At 43.7% G+C, this 21,797-nt stretch overlaps 2 protein-coding genes across 2 annotated transcripts; both read left to right on the top strand.

Annotated features, from left to right (window-relative positions):
* Window positions 1-1,735: 1,735 nt before the first annotated feature.
* Window positions 1,736-14,703, top strand: LOC142378655 (SWI/SNF-related matrix-associated actin-dependent regulator of chromatin subfamily E member 1-like). Its single transcript, XM_075463417.1, has 11 exons — window positions 1,736-2,066; window positions 6,539-6,590; window positions 6,816-6,859; window positions 7,161-7,265; window positions 9,020-9,100; window positions 9,332-9,463; window positions 9,666-9,837; window positions 12,704-12,876; window positions 12,953-13,054; window positions 13,337-13,601; window positions 13,678-14,703. Exons 2-11 carry the CDS (start codon window positions 6,584-6,586, stop codon window positions 13,881-13,883), a joined length of 1,287 nt encoding a protein of 428 aa, XP_075319532.1. The 5' UTR covers window positions 1,736-2,066; window positions 6,539-6,583; the 3' UTR covers window positions 13,884-14,703.
* Window positions 14,704-16,820: 2,117 nt separating this feature from the next.
* Window positions 16,821-21,678, top strand: ccr7 (chemokine (C-C motif) receptor 7). The gene is made up of 3 exons (XM_075463401.1): window positions 16,821-16,948; window positions 17,964-18,013; window positions 20,233-21,678. Exons 1-3 carry the CDS (start codon window positions 16,933-16,935, stop codon window positions 21,301-21,303), a joined length of 1,137 nt encoding a protein of 378 aa, XP_075319516.1. The 5' UTR covers window positions 16,821-16,932; the 3' UTR covers window positions 21,304-21,678.
* The last annotated feature ends 119 nt before the right edge of the window (window positions 21,679-21,797 follow it).

Below are 21,797 nucleotides of genomic sequence, written 5' to 3'. Positions count from 1 at the left end.
CCAGTAATGTGAGAACCATGCATATGGTTTTGATGGTAAGGCTTGTGACTTTATTGTCGGATGGGTTATAAAGTGGTGTGACGTTTCTGCTGTGTGCAAGTTGTTGTTTTACGTGGAAGGGTTAGCGCTTGCCCCTTAGCCACCACGTATTAGCCTCGCATGACACGCTGTGCGGACAGAGCGATCTTCACACAGGGAGCACAGATCTGGACCTCTCTGTGTCCTACTAGCAGTATTTGACAACCTCTAGCAATGGAAACACGCTTCAAATGCCCCGGAGTTCCCCTTTAACACTCAATCCTTTATTTGTTTATGATGCTGTGATATGTTACAGTTTAGAATGTAGAGGTTGTACTTTCTTTTAACTTAACAATAAATCCGGCCATTTTCACTTCTTCTAATGTAAAAATCAGACCACAAGTTACTGATATTTATAAAGGCACTTGTGCATGGAATACCTCTGGAAAGATACATCCTAATAATCTGAAAGCAGCAGCTTCTAAAAATATCTCTATACCATGCACCACCAGAGTAAACTTTCAAGTCTGCTTAGTTCCACTGCCTGAATCTATTTTGGAGAGCTCTACAGGCTTAAGAACAGGGTCTGAAACTGCTTTGCAAGAAAAGCTTTCTGTCAGTCGACTCTGACTGACAGAAAATGTCACAAGCCCTGCTTTGCCTCTGGGCATCCATGATCCCACAGCCGTGCCCGGAAGGCCCTGTCTGAGTGTCAATGTTAAGCTTCACGGTAGCTCACAGGAAAGCATGTGACCTCCACCCTACCTCCAGATGTGCTCTGCTGCAAGTGTCCAACAGTCCTGCACATGACTCGTGTGGATTTAGCTTCCTGCCCTGTCCATACAGCTCTATGGACACTGCCTGGTGGATGAAAAGAAGATGAACCACCACACCTGGAGATGAGATCACATCATTGTCTGGATGAATATTGTGCAGGCTGCAGGTCAAGCAGAAATAGAATAAGCTCTCAAGTGTGCAGTGCAAACAGAAAGAAATGGGGTCACAATGAACACAATCAATTAACAAATCCCAAACAAGTTCTATTCAGGTTGAATGGACAGAGATATAAGCTAAATCCTACAGGCTTAGAGCTGTTATCTTTAGGCAACACACTATTACAACCATTGACCTGGGAGGCTCTCAAACAATGTGAACAAGAATGCAAAGTATTTCAGTTCTAACAACAAGGGAGCAGTGAACAGGGCAACGCTGAGTTTCTCCAAAGCTTGTGCCCTGTGGCATCTAAAATACAACTTACCGTACGCTGACACAAGAAATCATGCCACATATTTTCTGGTAATTACAATCTGAGATTACCGACTCTGGAAACAAGGAAATCAGTGGATGTGTCCAGCAGAGCATCTGCACTCACATTAGGGCTGATAAGTAGAATTCACAAAAAACATCTGCAAAAAGTCAGTCAGGCTCATTTTTGCCTTTGTTTAATGTGTTTAGTTTCTTTTTTTCTAAGCAAAATGATCACATACAAAATGGGTATGTAAGGAGGTGGAGATAGTCTATATCCATAACTGTACAAAAGTGTGCAAAAAGAGTGATAAACAGACGACACAAGGTCAAATTACCATCATTGATTCGATATCAGCTGATATTGTGACAATCCTCCCTGAGATGGCACATTTTTGACATGAAGGGATGCACTTCTGTCAATGTTGATCATCTTTTCCAGTGAGAGAGTAAGCAGGCTGCACATCAGCAGTTCTGTAGTAAATATGAAGCAATTCAGCACGTCTGCGTTATGATACATTATTTTTGTGTGATTATTCATCCTTCACCAGAAAGATGTTTCTGGTGTCCTTATGAATCAATGAGCTGCAGTACTGACAGTTAAAGGCGATCAGCATCAGCATCGAGGCAAGGCACAGCTGCAATCAGGAGAGGGTGGGGGTGCATTTCTGGAAGATTCTGCAGGAATCATACGAGTGGACCCCATTTCATTCGTTTATTGTGGGTGCTGTTTTTCTCTGAGCTAGGTGGTTAGCCTTCCCTGTGAAAGCCACAGCACTGTGGTGGGGACTGCGGCTTTTAGGGTGAGTTTTCCGGCCGTCATTTCTCTACCCATGCCTGTTTATCACCATCAGAATCTAGGGGTGATTTATGCATCTCTGGACGCGTTGGTTTGACTTGACACTGCATGCTAACAACATCTCAGAGGTGTCGTTTTCTTGAGGTGGCTAAGCTATCAGCTATCTCGCCCACTGGTTATTACCAACTCCATCGTTAACAAAGCTGACAAGCAACGCTAACCATGTAGTAATGTCTGTTATAATAACGTTATAATTAAACCGTCCGCAAGCTCAGACTGTGTTTATAGCTGCCGTTTGCTTCAGATTAGCTAACCTAACCACAACAACTGATTTCAGTTAGGGTTGTCGGCTGCTAGCTAGCATGAATAAATGCTAACCGTTAGCTTGCTAACTAACTCACAGCTGGTTCATTTGGTGAACGATGAGGACCAGTCAGTGCCGAGGTGTTTAGTATCAGTCACCAGTGAGCTACATACCCACCTGACTGGATCTAAAACATTAAACTGCTCGTTTCTGCCGTCACTGACTGACACTGGTGCTTCACCTCAGGGGCGTAGTTTGCTTGGAGTGAGATTCAGGCGGGGCAGGGGCCGGGTGCGCAGTTGGGTGGTTTCTTTCTTTTTTTTTGGGGGGGGGGGGGGGCTGGTCCCTTGCAGTATTCCATCGCCATAAACTAGCTAAAGAACAATTGTTTTATTTATACCAAAATCACAAATCTTCACTTTTACACTAAATTCTGCTATATTTTAAAATAAATTGTTTTAGGTATGCAAAGTCTTAACAAACAAAACTTTTTTATGAGTGTTGTTGTAAGTGTTTGTGGCAGATTTTGATGCTTGATGACTGATATTGGGGGCTCCAATTTAAAGCACTGTGGCTCAATGTCAGCCATTTTCACAGTCATGATGGATGACAGAGTTCCATTCAGAAACAAAGTGTTCCTGGTCTTGGTTTTATTGAGCCCCACCATGGAAAAAACCCTCTCTGCATCAGCATTTCAGTGTGGCAGAACTAATACCAGTTTGGCAATTGTAGATAGCCTTATTGGGAATCTGTTTATACCAGTCACCTTTGAAAAGAATTAACCACGAAAGCCTAATTGCACTCCTACATATTTTTCATTTTTCATTAAGTTGCTCATGTCAAAGAGTGTGTGCTGAATATTTAGGCCTACTACTCCAACGAACACTTTAATCGGCAGGTATTGGTCTTTTACAAGGAGTAGGAAAACTATAGTAACTAACAAAAGATTAAAATAAATGAAGATATGACCTGCTGAAGATCCTGACGGTTCTCTTCCACCTCCAGCTCGTCTACAACTTCTGCACGCATTCAGAGCATAAAGGTTATGTCCGCTGTGCATTCATGGGACGCGTGCTTGCAGCTTAAAGCTATTTGAGACCTCACCCGGCAACAAGAAATTCTGTTTTGTGATTGGCTGAGAAATTCTATTTTGTGATTTTCCGATGGGTTGCTAAATCAAGACAGCTTCTGAGCTGTACGAGCGCACCTGCCATTGACTCGTTTATAGTATCGGCCATTATAATTTCTGTGCGACGAAGTTGATCATTTCTCAGCGTGAGAAATGGCATGTGTGGCGTGTGAGCGTGTGAACTTGTTGAAATGCGTGTGTCTCACGCTCATTGCGTGAGACTTGAGAGCCCTGGGTTATATTATAAGATATGGTGGAGCAATGTTCTCTCACCCATTATCAGCCTGTTTACATCCACAACAAAGTTAGGTTCCTGTTAAACCATTTAACTGCTCATTTCAAACAAACATTTTTCCTTCTGTTTGTAAAATATCTAAAAACTCTCAAATTCTCGTGCTGGGCCAGAGGGTGGCCATCATCTCATCATCTCATTAACTCCCATCAAAATGCAACAGAAGAACATTGTGAGCATGCCTACTGAGCTGATTCTGCTTTGGTGACAAACTTCTGAACCAAACAGTAGTTTGTACCAGTGTGAAAATATAAGACAAATACGATCAGTTCATGTGGACAGACGGTGAATGAATGACCTCACAGTAAAAGCTGAGCAAAGCCAGACAGATGTAGAAAAAAACAGTACATAGCTGCCATTGTTGTTGTGGTTTCTAGTGTGTGCTAATTACACAAAGCAACAGTGACGATGGGAGACCACGGGAGGTGCAAACAAAAAAGAAAAGGGCCTAAATCTTTGTCCCGGTATACAAACACAGGAGGAGGATCTGCGTAAGGACCAAAGCTGCCGAAGGAGTAGCGCGGTGAAAAATACAAACAGAACAATGTTTGTTTGGTTTTTAGTATCCATAGTTTTAGGTCAGTGTTTTAACTAAAAAAAAACCCACTTTAATGGATTGTTTTGTACATGTTTGCTTTCATGAAGCATGTAAGCTTAATGTCAAATTAACGTCTTATAACGTGGGTCCATTCTCTGAGCTAAACAGCCAATCAGAGCGCTCCTTCTCACTAACAGACCCGACCTGTGCGTTGAATCAGCCGAAAAAGGCATCGTCAAGAGTCCGGTGTGTTACACGGGAAAAATGACAAGAGAGGCAAACATTTACAGACGCTCCAAACATTTCCTGTCACGCTCTGTGTTTTAGGTGGCCTAACAAACCAATGCAAACACACTGACTGAGCTGAAGCCTTTTAGGACTATGCAAACAACATTCCTGACCTTCTGACCAAAAACAAGAGTTTATTCAAAACCAGATGCCAGACTGATCCGAACAACAAAGCCAACGGCACCATCAACACACACGTACCGATGTGCCGAACCTATGGAAACACACCACCACCCTGATCCATCCATGGGAAACTTTAACTATAACTCACCTATTCTGGAGTGGGTTTTCATTCTATTTGGTTCGTTATGAAGGTGGGAAATTCCACATGATTTGTGTTCAATTCACCCATGACCACTTTTGCGACAATTTCTGTCATCAGTGGTAACTTATGAAGCAATATTTGAATATGTGACCTTGATACCATTACAAATGCACTCTCGTCAGTCCACTTCTCTGTGGTCCAAACGGGGAGAAGACTGTGCTGATGCCTCCACAGTCCGATCCAGTTGGCTACAATCCTGCCAGGTTGATTGTTTACCCCCTGTTCATGTGTGACTCCTGTCAGGTAGGGGCAGGGGCAACCACATCCAACAAATTACATGGCTAATCTTAAAGAGTTTAAGGTGAAGATGGGACTTTTTTATCACCCTGCAGGTCATAGGAGTTGCTGCTCCACGTATTATGCACCTACTTCAGCATTTCAAAGGGTTAGCTAAGATCAAAACTGAGTCTTTTACCAGCAAAACAGCAGTAGACCAGCGACTCCTGTGTGAGGTAAAATCACTCTTACACCCCGTCCTAACTGAAAGCGAGCGAGCGATTGATAAAAAGTGATTAGAAAGCGTACTTTTCAATCAGCCTGTCCTGACATGCCGCGAGCGATGTCGCTCCGTCCAGCGATGACGCCGACCCCTTAAAAAATCGTTCGCTCTGTCTCTATCTGGACGACATTTCGCGGCGGCGTCCCGCCTCTAAACACTTCTTATTGGTTAAAATTAACACGCTGCTTCCTGTTGACAAGCTAGTTAGCAACAGGTTAGCAGCACTCAGGGAATAATGGACGAGGAGAAGCTGATCTTACCGTGGAACAGCACCCAATGGTTTATGACCCCAAACAGATGTCAGAAATCTAAAAAAGAGCGCCAGAAATTAGTTTACGTCCCTCGATGATTTGAGTGGTTTGGATTCTGAACCAATAGAATCACTCGCAACATACTCGTCACGCTGCATATCAGGACACCCTCGCGCGTCACCCTTCGTCGTCGTTTCGCGTCAGTTTTTCTCGCTCGCTTTCAGTCAGGACGGGGTGTTAGTAGAATCTGGCAACTGTAAAGAGGGCATGGATGAATACAGCTGCGTGACGGCAGAATGAGCTGATAAAGAAACTCTTAACTGTAGCGTGTGATTAAACTGATATTGAGATCTTTAGATGGGCTGCCAAATAAATGCTTGATAAAACGTCTTGTGGATAACTCATACAAATCTAAAGAAGTGAAGATGAAGGGATATGGTAGTAAGATGGTGGTTTTCTGTGGTTCCCTTCACCAAGCTGTATAATCGGGTTATGGCATCGAACAATGATCCAATATGCAGCTTCCCTTTGCTCTTCTCTTCTGGCTTGGTTGATGCTACATTGGATCAGCTGGAGGGTTCATGGTTATCAACCAAGCCATGCCTCTGCTCACTGAGATCACGGCACAATGTGTGTGCGCATTACGCAACGACTCAGTGGGTTTATGAGCTCATAATTCATACGTTTTGGGAGTAAATAAAGAACATGTGCTGAGTCCTCTTCTTCTTTCATGGGTTCAGGAGATATTCATATATATTGACGTTGTGTGACATGTCTTTGTGCTCTGTTTGAGCATCCGTCTCTGACACACCATAAACTGCTGTCCTCATCTGAAATGTGTTTATTACAGATCCAATGACTGGAATAGACTGAAACCCCCCTTTTTGCTGCAAAAATGTCAAGTAAGGAATCGCGAGTGTCATTGGGTTATATTTGTTCAACTAATCTCTTTGTAAGTTGAGGTTTTAAAGTTTATATTCAGTTGCATCCGCTCTGTTTTAGTAGTGAAGACTGCAGTTAATGTGGAAAAAACAAAGTATTTGTAGATGATGTAGATCACTGGAAGTAGGTGAGACTTGTTCATCACCAGCATCTCTGGACCGATGCTTTATTTTCTTTCACAACAGAGAGACCATCCTATGCTCCTCCTCCCCCACCTGCCCCTACAACTGTGAGTATTCTGACATAAAGCACCAAATTCTATCCAAATTCCCCCATATTAAGCTTATTTTGCTGTTTGGTGGCTCAACTTCTGTTAAGTTGATGTTTTATAGAACATATTTTTTACAGGAAATCATCATGCTTGGTTAAATCTGCAACCCCCATGAACCACACGCTCATGTGCAGATGCACAACTGTTTCTGAAGTTTGTTTACCCTGCTTCTTTCATTTGTTTCTTTTGTTCTTGAGCTTTCCTCGTCCTCTTTTATGTCATTTCTCATCTGTGTTTCTGTCTCTCTGGTTTCCATCAGCAAATGCCCAACACCGCCGGATTTGTGGGGTACAACCCATACAGCCATCTGGCCTACAACAACTACAGACTGGGTGGGAGCCAAAGCAGCAACAGTCGGGCAACGGTATGAGTGTTAAAACTGAGAAAACATGAAATGAAGTAAATACAACCTCAGATGAACAACACATGACATATCAAACTTTTTCATTATTTTATTTGGACAAAAACTGAGAAAACACAGAAAGAAACAGCGTGTGAAAAACTAAGTGAACCCTTCCTGCTTTCACAGGAATTAAGAGGGTAAGTAGCAGCCAGGTGCTGCTGATCAATGCTCTGATTAACTGATCATCAGTCAGTGTGAGCACCTCTATAAAAGTAGAAGTTCTGGAGCATTAAGGTGTGTGTTAACACAATGCCAAGGAGGAAAGACATCAGCAATGATCTTAGAGAAGCAACTGTTGCTGCCCATCAATCTGGGAAGGGTTATAAGGCCATTTCCAAACTATTTGGAGTCCATCATTCTACAGAGAGAAAGATTATTCACAAGTGGAAAACATTCAGGACAGCTGTCAATCTTCCCAGGAGTGGACGTCCCAGCAAGGTCACCCCAAGGTCAAAAACCCAAGAGCTACATCTCAGACTCTGCAGGCCTCAGTTAGCATGTTAAAGGTTAAAGTTCATGACAGCACAGTTAGAAAAAGACTGAACAACTATGGCTTGTTTGGAAGGGCTGCAGGAGAAAGCCTCTTCTCTTTAAAAAGAACATGGCAGCACAGCTTAGGTTTGCAAAGCTGCATCTGAACAAACCACAAGACTTCTGGAACAATGTCCTCTGGACAGACCAGACCAAAGTGGAGATGTTTGCTCATAATGCACAGCAGCACGTTTGGAGGAAACCAAACGCAGCATATCAGCACAAACACCTCATACCAGCTGTCAAGCACGGTGGTGGAGGGCTGATGATCTGGGCTTGTTCTGCAGCCACAGGACCTGGGCACCTTGCAGTCATTGAGTCCACCATGAACTCCTCTGGATACCAAAGTGTTCTAGAGTCAGATGTGAGGCCGTCTGTCCGACAGCTAAAGCTGGGCTGAAACTGGCTCATCAACAGGACAAAGATCTCAAACACAGCAGCAGATCTACAACAGAATGTGTGAAGAAGAAAAGAATCAAGGTGTTGCAATGGTCCAGTCAAAGTCCAGACCTCAGCCTGACTGAGATGCTGTGTGAGGGGATTTCAAGTCAAGCAACAAGTGTAGAAACGTGTGCAGGCATTAAGCTCACTGCAGGCTTTTTTTGTCTCGGAGTCAATGAGGTTAGAAGGATTGTGCATTTTCATCTCAAAAAGGAAATGCTGCAGGATAGTGAGCAGGTGAGGTTTAAAATGTTTCGTCTCTGAGCCCAAATCTGAAATCTTCATCATTCTAAACTGTTCATACCAGCACTGTGTCCATCTGTGTCTGTTCACTTCACCACCTGCCTCTGAAAGTCTGCTTTTCTGACAGCCATCTTGAGTAACCCATGCCTTCAGTGTTGCCATGGCATTACAGCCTCAGTGCTCAGCATGGCTCTGGCTGCTCAGCAGTAATTTAGTTGCTGCATGCAAGCTGTGGTTGGCTGACTCTGATAAAGTCATTATGTTTCGCAGTAGGCAAATCACAGCTTAAGTGAGCCTTTTTTCCACCGTCAGCATTATTTCATTGTAGTCAGTGGGCTCCTGACTTGTGTACGTAGTCAAACTGTCATTAATTCGATAAAGTCAACTGAAATGATGCACCTGAGTCTCATTAGCTTAGTTTAGAAGTCAGGTTTTAATGGTTGCCTGGTGGGTCAAATTGAGTCATGCCTCAAGATGACTTTCTTTTCTTTCTTTATTAGAATTCCTCTGGAATAAATATCCCAAAACCGCCCAAGCCACCCGATAAGCCACTGATGCCGTACATGAGATACAGTCGAAAGGTACGTACACTGTGAAATCGCTGAATTTTGCATCATCCCGCTGAAACAAAGCAATGCTTTGATTTTTAGGATGCATTGTTGCAGCATTGTTTAGTGGGATTGATCAACTTTGGAGATGGAGCTTAAAGCACACGGCCTCCTCTGGTTTGTGACCTCTCTGCAAAGAGATAACAGCGTATAGCCCCTCCAACCCAGCCCAACCCCACACCCATGTCTGGTTCTCATCACCAGGTTTGGGATCAAGTAAAAGCCTCCAATCCTGATCTGAAGCTATGGGAAATTGGGAAGATAATCGGTGGAATGTGGAGGGACCTCACTGATGAGGAGAAACAGGATTATTTGAATGACTACGAAGCAGAGAAGGTTGGTTGTTTTACAAGGGGTATTTATTGGGGTTTTTCAGACCCTTCGGAGCTGTGTCCCCGGCAGCTGTGGGTCCCTCCAGTCATCATTCCTTCCTTTCTCTTTGCTTATCTTGTCGTAGTTCATAGAAACAAGGATCCACACGACGTGTCTGCTTGTCTTCTCTGTTTCCTCGTCATTCCTGTCATCTTCTCCACTGTAGATCGAGTATAATGAGAGCATGAAGGCCTATCACAACTCGCCAGCCTACCTGGCCTATGTCAATGCAAAAAGCCGGGCAGAGGCAGCTCTGGAGGAGGAGAGCCGCCAGAGGCAGTCCAGACTGGACAAGGGCGAGCCTTACATGAGCATTCAGCCAGCAGAGGATCCAGATGGTAAGGCCACTCAGCTGAACGCTTTGTCTCCCAAGGTTTAGAGCACTGTGACAGACTTGTAATTACTGCAGGCCGACCACACAGAGTTGCCCGTCCGCACTGCCTGAGAATGTGTTATCTTTTTCCCTCCTCCCACACAGCTACAGCCATCCTCAATTTATGTAATGCTATCTTTGAAATACCATTTCTTTTTTTTCCTTAGCTGCAAAACGGGAGAAAATTTGTCTTTGTTTTGCACAAGTGTTTACACTTTGTAGGTAGGTATTCTTGGCATTGGTTTAGACATAATTGCAAAATTTACATTCTTTTCTCTGTTGTTTTAAAGTCTGACGCACACACACCCCAGAAGACGAGTTACACCCACCTCAAGGAAATGATGCTTGTCTGGGGCCTGGCTGGCTGGCTTACAGTGGAAGTTAATGATGTACAGGAAAGCTACAGATAAAACAGTTGCTATTTAGAAACACCCCAGACCATAAAAATGTTAAAGCTGGTATCCCAGTGGGTTATGTTCTGAACAGACTGTACGTATGGCAATAATTAAATTAGATTTAGCTCTCTGGGTGGCTACGTGGTCAGAGATTGTGTTTTATTAATAAAGTCTTAAAGACATTCAACTGCTAATCTGCTGCATGCTCCAGTTTCCCCAGTTCTGTTGCTATCAGCATCAGAACAGCACGCGCTGCTAAAATGCATCCGTGAGAAGCCTTTTTTCCGTAGTTTGTCTTGGGTGCGATTTAATCAGAAAAAATCTCAGGCCTTCAGGTGGTGCTGTGGTTTTATTCAACATCCATTCTGCAGATAATCTGGAACGACGCCAAACATGATGAAAAATATCCCACAGGCCCACTCAGCGCTGAGACTGTATCCGCCGAGAAGTCGAAACACGAGAAAATGTTTATTTCTCTGACATGACTCTCAGAACCTGCTACCCCTTCGACTGCTTCCTGTTGTGGTCTCAGAGCACATATATGTGCATCTTTGAAACCTTCAACATGGCAGATGAGGTTCATTTCTGCTCTTTGAAAAGTTTCAAAAGCCGCACACGTTGGTGCAAAGCAGCAGCAGTAAAAGGCGACTCGCAGCCAAACGAAAGCTTGTAGCTGGGTTGTTGTTCAATGTGTCAGGGGATGCAGACGTCATTTTGGGAGGCGGCTCAAACTTAAACTGTTGATTTATTTATTTGAACTTTTATTTACAGAAATGAGTCCAAAAAAATGGCTGTGCGGTGGTCTGGTGCTTTGCCTCGTCTTCTCACAGCAGAGGTTTCTGTGTGCAGTTTGCACGTGGTTCTCTGGCTGCCTCCCACCGTCCCAAACATGCACGTTAGCTTCACTGTTGATTCCAGTTTGACTGCAGGGGCGAGTGACTGCGTGCATGGACTGATGAGCTGTCCAGGGTGCACTCTGCCGATAGGCTCCACCCAACTGGAACCTTAAAGGGATAGTTCGCCTCTTTTGACATGAAGCTATATGACATCCCATGTTAGCAATATCATTTATTAAATTTGACTTGCCCCCTGCTGCGTCCTGTGAGCCGAGTTCCAGCCTCGTTTCGGCGTTGACGAAGGTAGTCCGGCTGGTTGGCTGGGGTTTAAAAAATAAAGCCTTTTGCTTCTCAAAACAATATGCGTTCAAAAGAGTAATACATTTGCATCACAAAATCGTTCTCCAGGAAAAAGTCAGACCTCACAATCGCTTGGCACTATTTTTGCCTCCCTTCATATCAATGCGTTCAGCCACCTAGCGATAGCCGCACCTTTTACGGTGTTTACTGCTCGGAAGCAGGGGAGTGCTCGGTCTGCACTTCGGTCTGCACAGTTTACACAGCCCGTAGTGATACGAAGGGAGAGAAAATAGCGCCAAGCGATTGTGAGGTCTGACTTTTTCCTGAGAATGATTTTGTGATGCAAATGTATTACTCTTTTAAACGCATATTTTGAGAAGCAAAACGCTTTATTTTTTTAAACCCCAGCCAACTAGCCGGACTATCTTCGTCAACACCAAAACGAGGCTGGAACTCGGCTCACAAGACGCAGCGGGGGTAAGAAAATGTTCATGCATAATATTGTTAGTATGGGATGTCATACAGCTTCATGTCAAAAGAGGCGAACTATCCCTTTAAGAGGATCAAGCGGGAATAGAAAGTAGATGGATTGAAGTCTAAAGACTTCCATCGACTTCATTGTGTTTAGAAAATAGAAATAAATCTAGAGAATCACAGATTCGGTCTGCTATTCATTTGTTAAAGCCGGGTAACCACAGAGCGATCGAAGACCGGTTAATATTTCTCTTTCAAATCCTTCAGCACGGTGCTGTAAATGCTTCATGGCATGTGGCATTTGTTGAAATGAACGGGTTAATTCACAGAGAATGTGTAAAAATCCATTTTAGATATGAGTATGTCATAATGATGGTTCGTAAATTAAAGCAGATGTGAGGCTGCGATCACCGTCAGAGGTGCTTCCAGAACGACTCCCTCTGTATTTTTACTCTGATGATAGAGTAATGACGGTAAAACAGGAAATCAGATCACCCATCTGGACTGGATACGTCGTCACCAGATTCTGGAAAAATGAATGAGGGGAGGGGAGGGTGTCTGAAGGAGATTAAGTTGATTAGCTGACGAGTGAAAGTGGCAGCCCACATCTGAAAACATCTGTCCACACACAGTGGACTGTGGTTCCAGTTGACCGAACATTAACGGCTCTGCTTTTCTCCAGGATGTGTTTTAACTCTAACTCTGTTTATCCTCCTGGTGTTCAAACAGGAGTTGTTGCATCATTCCCCAGAAGAGTGATGCACCTCCTCCCACACGTGGGTCGCAGGAGCATCCATAACAGTTCAGATGTGTTTCTTGTCTCCAGATTATGACGACGGGTTTTCTATAAAGCACTCGGCCGCTGCCCGTTTCCAGCGCAACCACCGTCTGATCAGCGAAATCCTCAGCGAGAGCGTCGTCCCAGATGTGCGCTCTGTGGTCACCACCGCCCGCATGCAGGTCCTCAAGCGTCAGGTTCAGTCTTTGATGGTGCATCAGGTGGGAGACATTCAGCTCCGACAGATGTGATGTTATCGGCCCGTTGTTTAATAACTGTGGTGCCTGTGTGTCACAGAGAAAATTGGAGGCAGAGTTGCTTCAGATTGAAGACCGCCACCAGGACAAGAAAAGAAAATTTATCGAAGCCACAGAGTCGTTCAACAATGAGCTCAAAAGGGTACGGCAATTTTTTACATCAGCCGTTTATCTTACAGCCACCAGCTGCGCCTAACTCCATCCACATGTTCTGGCAATCAGTTCGCCGTCATGATGATGGCGTCATCATGTTTGTAGACTCCATGGTGGTTGTTCTGCTGAGGACGCAGTGTGCAGTGTTCCCGACAGGTGGCGCCATTTATCCTGCACAGAGACAATGTTCAGGCAGACCTACAGGAGCACCAGCAGTGTCTTTGTTCCCTTTCACTAATACCCCCCCACTGCCTTCTTTATCTCCTTTAAGCTGTGCTGCATGAAGGTGGAGGTGAACATGGAGAAGATTTCTGCAGAGATTGCTGCAGCAGAAGAAGCAGCTCGCAAACGGATGGCGGAACGTGAGAAGGATGCAGGGGACCGGGTCTCCAGAGAGGCCCCCACCTGTGTCTTAGCAGAGGAGGAAAAACACATTTGTGCAACACACGGCAACAAGCCCCAGCAACATTCTCCCAGTGAAAACAACAACAACAAGGAAGGCGAAGACGCAGAGGCAAACGCCACAGATGCACCAGGTGAGCCACGCCGGCCTCTTTTTCTGCCTCTGTCAGGACTTCTATCGGCATGACATTTTATTTTGTTTAAATATAGGGAAGCAGAAGGCCTCGGAGGAGCTCGAGGTTCACCCGGGCAGCGAGGAGGGCGCTTCAGAGGACAAGGAGAGCGTCCCAGAGGGCGCCATGGAGGAGGGAACCAGCGACAGTAACACAGGCTCCGAAACCACTTCTGCTCAGACAGAAGACGCCGCAACCAGTGAGCCATCAGAGGGCCCCAGCAGGGCCAGAGCAGCACCCTGAGTCCAGCACCGGCCCCTCTGGGAACTGAGGCCGTCATTGCATCTGTTGGCCTTCAATATGATCCTTTGCTTACAGATACTGCACAAAATCATCTCTGTTTGTCAAAGCTTGCGAGGAGCATTCGGATGGGCTCATGGTCAAACAAGCCTGAGGTTACGGTTGAGCTTGAGCACAGAGAGCCTAACCCACTGAAAGTCGACAAAGCAACGACCTGTCTGAAATCTCTGGCTGCTGAAAGTGTGCCACCGAAGCTCCAGGCCCTTCTTCAGCACATACTGATACATATCTCTAGCACTATGTCTGGCAGACAAACAGAATCGCTCAGTGTTCTATTTGACTTTGTAGTGTCATTGTTGCCTTTCTTGTTTTGCATGTTGTGGTTTTCTTTTAAAGCAAGTTTGTTTACTCTCTGTATTGGTATTACAGTGACAGTATTGTCTCAGGAGTCTGTAGTCCTTAAGTAGTGGTTATTCTTTTATTTATTATCAGTATTTTTATTCTACTTGTGTATTAGGTGCTCTGGGTATGGCCCGGTCCATCTCTGAGGACATCACACACGATCATCAGTGCTGTACATTGCGCGACTACCAGTGTTCTCAAGTTTGCTTGCTGTCAATCAAATCAAAAGCAGTGCACTTAGAACATTTCTGTGTTATGATTGGTGTTTTCAGCAGGAAGCTTAAATGTACCGTAAATGTGCACACAGTGTAACGAGGTTTGCTTAAACATGGATCTACATGCTGTAAAAGAAGAAGAGTCATGAACATGCAGTCTTAATATGAATTTCCTTTTGCATATTTATACCAATAAATTTTTGTACCCTGATTAAAAAAAACAACAACCTTGCTTTGATTGTGTTTAAAAAGTGTTCATTTTCAGATAATTATCAGTCAATATGGACGAATATAAAAGGACTTTTACACTTACTTTTATTAGACACGTTTAGTGGCTTAAAATTCTGTAAATACAACCTGAAATGAACAATACAAAATGCAGAAGCAGTGTGTGAAAAACAAAGTTTAACTTTACTGCTTCCACTGGAATTAAGAAGGTAAGTAGCACCTCTATAAAAGCAGAAGTTCTGCAGCATTCAGGTGTGTGTTAACGATGCCAAGGAGGAAAGACATCAGCAATGATATTAGAGACGCAATTGTTGCTGCCCATCAATCTGGGAAGGGTAATGAGGCCATTTCCAAACTATCTGGAGTCCATCATTCTACAGAGAGAAAGATTATTCACAAGTGGAAAACATTCAGGACAGCTGTCAATCTTCCCAGGAGTGGACGTCCCAGCAAGGTCACCCCAAGGTCAGAAACCCAAGAGCTACATCTCAGACTCTACAGGCCTGAGTTAGCATGTTAAAGGTTAAACTTCATGACAGCACAGTTAGAAAAAGGCTGAACAAGTATGGCTTGTTTGGAAGGGCTGCAGGAGAAAGCCTCTTCTCTCTAAAAAGAACATGGCAGCACAGCTTAGGTTTGCAAAGCTGCATCTGAACAAACCACAAGACTTCTGGAACAATGTCCTTTGGACAGACCAGACCAAAGTGGAGATGTTTGCTCATAAAGCACAGTAGCACGTTTGGAGGAAACCAAACGCAGCATATCAGCACAAACACCTCATTCCAGCTGTCAAGCACGGTGGTGGAGGGCTGATGGCCAAGATTCCTCCACCACCATGAGAGAGACTGATAACGTCACACAGAAAACCATTACTTCAGCTCACAGCTGCTGAAGCTGTTGCTACATGCTGCTGGATCAGGGGGTTCACTTAGTTTTTCACACACTGCTTCTGCATTTTGTCTTAGTTTAAGTTAAATATATAATATTACGATTTTCTCTTATGGTCTGATACATGAAGACTTAGAATTTTCTTTCTTTTTCACCTGACTATAAAACGCTTTCAACAAACCTGCTGTCAGTATCACCGCTGTAAGGAGTCATAATGAATGGTACGAAACTCATCAAAAATAAGTCTGCTGGAAACTAACAAGACTTTCATCAGTCATACTGGCATGCAGAGCACTTGCAGCATGTTTGTCCTTTGCACAGTACAGGTAAGGGAAGTGGGTAAGATGAGAGGGAATTGTTCTGATTTCCTGTTTTCAACTCAGGCTTATCATTTCTCTAGAGAGCTCACTCGTGTTTGTGACTAAACACCTCACTCCCGCCTTAAGGAATGTCGAACACAAGAGACTCAAACCTTGTGTAATAGTTTTTATGGGTTCACCCCCCTGTAAGATGATGAACTGATCAGATTTGATAGTGCTTTAGTTTGACTGTGAATGAATTTACCCTGCATTGCAGCTCTGCCTGGTTTTGTATCCTGTGTGGTTAATTCTGCCTCGAGTGAAAGCTACAAACCACAACCGCAGAGCTCCAGGTGTACAGAAACCTGCACATCTGTGTCAGGGTGTAAATTCTGCAGGGTTTTCGCTGCTGTCCAAGACTGAATGCTATAACAACACTAAGCTGACCTGGAGCACAGCCTAACAACTTAAATTGTTAACCTACTGAACTTTGACGATCGTCTCAAATCAGCTGTGTTGTTGCTGAGCTCTGTAAGTTCACCATCTTCTGACTGCAGGGTGGAGCTTTGAGTCATAATGTCTGTTTCATACTGATTTTCCCAAATATACCTCATTTACATGTAATTGAAATGCAAGCGCTTCATACACCTGCTAATTCTCAGGTAGTCCCTGTCATGGAAACATGAGTGGAGGCTTGTAACCAAGAGACTATCAAAGACACCAAACTTTCACAAACAACACAACTGTTTTCGTCTGATTCGACGTGTGGGATGTGCAGCTCGAGCTACGTTACACGCACATCGTAGTTACACTGCTGTAGATATTAACGGAAACGTGTATGTTTTGCTCATCTTTGACTGGATTTTGTGGTTTGTCGAGCTTCTCACATGATGTGTGAGGGCTGAGGAGAAAAAAAAAAAAGGTGAAGCATTTTCATTTCAACAAGGGAAACCACCATCAAACACAGACAACATCTCATCTGTTGGTGGCTTCACTTCCAGCTAGTTACTCTCAGTCAACATGACTGCTGCCGGCGGTGAGTACCTTATCAGAGCTGTTAGTTAAAAGGATGCAGCGTGCGCTGCGGTGAATGAATGCATGTTTGAAGAAATATAACCTGGAGTAACAATTACAGCTGATCAAAGTTAGTCTATCAGACTAGTCGAGATACTGATACTAATACTATAGTTGTTCTGCAACAGTTTCCTTTTAAAAGGCTAAAAGACAGAAAATACGTGCACATGTAGCTTGTTTTAAAGAGGATTCTTTTCTCTTATTCTATGCTGCTATAAGTGAAAAATAGAAAATGGAGGTGTGAAAGTGGTACGAGGGAAATGACATACAGCAAATGTGCCCAAAGAAAACATTTAAGATAGTTTTTATCTATCAGCCGATGTTCTTTTCCTAAAATAAACTAAATAAACTTTTATTTCACTGGCAACAACTTATAGTTACATATACATATAGACATACATGTATAATTTTCCATCGCAGGAGCTTTAGTAATGAGGAGCTCTCAGTGATGGCTCCGTCAGTAACAGTATGACTGATGATCAATAGCAACTCTGAGTTATTTTCGGTGTAAAAGAAATACGGAACTAAGACGTTTTTTTTTCAATGAGTTTAATATGACTGCTTGGAGAGGAAGTGTCACATGTCATCATGAATCTTAAAACTGAATTAAGTTTTGACCAAAAAGGAAAAAAACAGAATAATCTCACTGCAGTGGAGCTGGAAGAGCTTCTGGCTGAAGGCTTGTTTAATCAGCATCTTCTTTCCACACAATCACCTCCAGGGACTAAAGATGGCTCTGATGCTGCTGTCTCAACAGATTTATTTATTCCATTCATTCTTTGTACATAAAATCAACTCACTAATGATAATGACAACAACTCAGTCCTTGAAAATAAAATAATTCTGTGTGTTATTGGAGAGAATTTGGGGAGTTTGAGAAGTCGCCACGTGGATTTGGAGACAAACTGGTATTATGATGTGTCTACCTGTAATTACCTGTAATTAATCTCTAAAAAACCTCTCAATTTGCTTTTCAGATTTTAAAAGCCTCGTGCCAACAGTGCTGATGTGGTTAATCCATTTCAAGGTAAGAAAATCAAGTTTTGAAAAGGAACTTTTGCAAACTAACAAGAGGCGTGAACAGCACTAATGACAGCCTTCCCCTGACAAGAACCATTTCCTCTGCACAAATTTAAAGATTTTTAGCTCTTCTCAAAAACATCTGCCTCTGTGGTTTGTTTATGCAGACAGTAATGACCAAAAAGGGCAATCAGAACATGTGACTTCTGGAGGTAGTGAGAGTAACTGCATGTTAAGCGTCAAAACTGTGACATAGTACAAAGAAAGTACTTTAGTTATAACTGTAGTGTTTTTAAAACCCAAACAAGTAGTTTTAAAATCTAATTTAACGTTGGAATATTTTCAAGACTTTCACGTTGCAGACAAACGGCCAAAATCAGAGGTTTGAGCTGCTGTTATCAATCTTTTGATAACTAAAGAATATTTTCACAAATTCACTTGCACATTTGTGAATCTTGTCCTGTGCATTTGTGAATCTTGTCCTGTGCATTTGTGAATCTTGTCCTGTGTATTTGTGAATCTTCTCCTGTGCATTTGTGAATCTTGTCCTGTGCATTTGTGAATCTTGTCCTGTGCATTTGTGAATCTTGTCCTGTGTATTTGTGAATCTTCTCCTGTGCATTTGTGAATCTTCTCCTGTGCATTTGTGAATCTTCTCCTGTGCATTTGTGAATCTTCTCCTGTGCATTTGTGAATCTTGTCCTGTGCATTTGTGAATCTTCTCCTGTGCATTTGTGAATCTTGTCCTGTGTATTTGTGAATCTTCTCCTGTGCATTTGTGAATCTTCTCCTGTGCATTTGTGAATCTTGTCCTGCGCATTTGTGAATCTTGTCCTGCGCATTTGTAATAATTGTGACTGATTTAGCTCCACAGAAGATGTGTGTGTGTACCATCCGTGAGGAGCCACAACCAATAAGAGCACAAGAGGCAGGGTCAGGTGACACAACAGGGCAAAACCTGGAAAAAGGAAAAAACAGTCAACAAACGTGACAGAAAGCGTGATGACGAAATTAAGATCTCTTTGAAATCTGAGCAGATATTTGGTTGAACGTTGGCTCAGACAACCACACCTCTTTGAAGTTGTTAGCGTGTGATATAATGATGAACGAGACAGAGAGAATCTGTAAGTATTCTGTAGCAACCAGGTGAGCAAAACCGAGTGACTCACCGGCAGCTACAGAGTGTAACGTTAAAGCTGCCATCGGCAGGTTTTCAAAATTCCGAGTCTAAAGTCGGAAAATTCGAACTGATACAACTTTCAGATCCCTCCCCCTCTGTGGACGAGGTTGTGCACGTGATTTTTCCTAAACAGCCTAATTAATATTCTCCTTTCAGAATCCCATGACAGTTCAAGCTAATATGACTAAAAAAAAGTTGCATACGGCAGCTTTAATGAAGAAAGAGACTTTTCTGCATGACGGCTGGAACTGATAAAGTCAGCTTGCAGAGGGTTGGTCTGATCAGAAATCTTGTAGTGTGCGTGACCCCATCGCAGATCAGCCGTGCAGTGCGAAGTCAAGTGCCAAAGTCCTGCATTTAAAGCTGCCGTCGGCAGGTTTTCAAAATTCCGAGTCTAAAGTCGGAAAATTCGAACTGATACAACTTTCAGGTCCCTCCCCCAACCTCTAACAAGCTCCGAATCGCCCCCCAAACCCCTCCCCCTCTGTGGACGAGGTTGTGCACGTGAGTTCACACCAGTGTGAGCGCACACAAGCTGGGGCAGACTCACGCTCAGCAGCGTGTGCACAAGCCGTGATTGACAGGTAGGATTCCTCCACCCTAACTTGATTGGTTAAAAACAGCCGGGAGCGCTCGATTTTTGCAAGCATGATTACAGGCTTCAGAGGGAGCTACAGATTTCGTTATTTTTCCTAAACAGCCTATTTAATATTCTACTTCCAGAATCCCATGACAGTTCAAGCTAATATGACTAAAAAAAAGTTGCCGACCGCAGCTTTAATTCAGACACCCCGCTCCCTCTTTGATTGGATTTTGTGGCTTGTTAAAAGAAACACATGAGAATGACATTAGCCCTGATTTGTTAACACTCACGTTAGTCACATTTCCTCCTGCTGCGTGTCGAAGCGTAATTATTTTGGGTCATATATGAGATTATAACATTATTTTTAGTTGGAGGACTTGTTGAAATTAAAATGTCTGGGGGAAAAGCTCATTTGCTTCTTACTTAATCTCATTTTATTGGTTTTTACTGTGTTTGATTACAGTCTTGCTTGTCTGAAGATGGAGGGAATACCACTTTAGCAGATGAATCGGATTACAGCATGACCACCAGCATGGATTACGAAGACTTTCCAGAACTTTGCGTGAAAGAATTGAACCGCAAGTTCCGCCTCTGGTTTTTTCCGGCCTTCTTCTCTATCATCTGCCTGTTCGGGCTGGCAGGAAACCTGATGGTCATCCTCACCGTCTTCTACTTCAAACGGCTCAAGACCATGACGGATGTGTACCTGCTCAACTTGTCCTTCGCAGACCTGCTCTTTGCCTTGTCGCTCCCCTTTTGGGCAGCCAACTCCATGGCAGAGTGGAAGCTCGGCCTGTTGATGTGCAAAGCCATGCACACCATTTACAAGGTCAGCTTCTACAGCAGCATGTTCCTTCTCTCCTTCATCAGCATTGACCGCTACTTTGCCATCTCCAAAGCCATCTCTGCTCACCGCCACCGCTCAGAAACGGTCCTTTTCAGTAAGGTCTCGTCAGCGGTCATCTGGGGGATGGCACTGATCTTCTCCATCCCAGAAATGGTGTACACCAACAACACTAACAATACCTGCACCCCTTTTTCCAGCAGTAAGGATGACATCCGCATCAGCATCCAGTCGACACAGATTGCTTTGGCTTTTGTCCTTCCGCTTCTGGTCATGGGCTTCTGTTACACTTGCATTATCAAAACACTTTGCCATGCTCGCAGCTTTGAACGGAACAAGGCTGTCAAGGTGATTCTCGCTGTGGTCGCCGTCTTCCTGGTCTCCCAGGTGCCTTATAACATGGTCCTCTTCTGGACCACAGTTGCCACGGCAAGAGGAGGCTTCCAAAACTGTACGTATGAAAACAATCTCCTGTATGCCACTGATGTAACACAGTGTGTGGCCTTCCTGAGGTGCTGCCTGAACCCCTTCGTCTACGCCTTTATTGGTGTGAAGTTTCGTAATGACCTCCTGAAGCTACTGAAGGACTTTGGTTGCATGAGTCAGGAGAGGTTCTACAGGTACACCTGTGGGAGGAGGAGGAGCTCAGGAGCTTACAACACCGAGACCAGCACCACGTTCTCTCCTTAAAGGGGCGTCGCCGCACGCAGTGACCACAAAATGGACTTTTAACCCATTCAGACCTGGGCTGCCCTCAAGACAACTGCAAGACCCGTGTGTTGCATCAGATCATAAACATGAAGACAGATTTACGTGTACATAGCAGAAGTTATCATATAAAATTACATAAATGAATGCTTTAGTTTTTGCTGATTTTTAATGTTTGTTTTTCAGCTTTGGCTATTTTCTTGGATTTGCCACCTTGTTGTATTTCAAAATATTTCTCAGCATTCTCAGTCTCTTGTAATTTTTTGAAGAGCACCGAACTGTACATTAAACTTACTAAAGAGAAACTACCCCTCTGTCTCAATTAATTGCTTATTTTGAATACTATGCTGTCTTTCATGCTGCACAGTAACCCAGCAAGACTGACTGAAAACATCCCAGATCAACACCAAAAGTTAATGGCTTGCGCCATCTCTGGGAAAATTTCCATGAAAATCCGTGCACAAATAGACCAACCA

This window comes from Odontesthes bonariensis, chromosome 4, assembly GCF_027942865.1.
Source record: "Odontesthes bonariensis isolate fOdoBon6 chromosome 4, fOdoBon6.hap1, whole genome shotgun sequence".
Classification (NCBI taxonomy): Eukaryota; Metazoa; Chordata; class Actinopteri; order Atheriniformes; family Atherinopsidae; genus Odontesthes; species Odontesthes bonariensis.
This window is presented reverse-complemented; position numbering and strand designations above follow the sequence as displayed.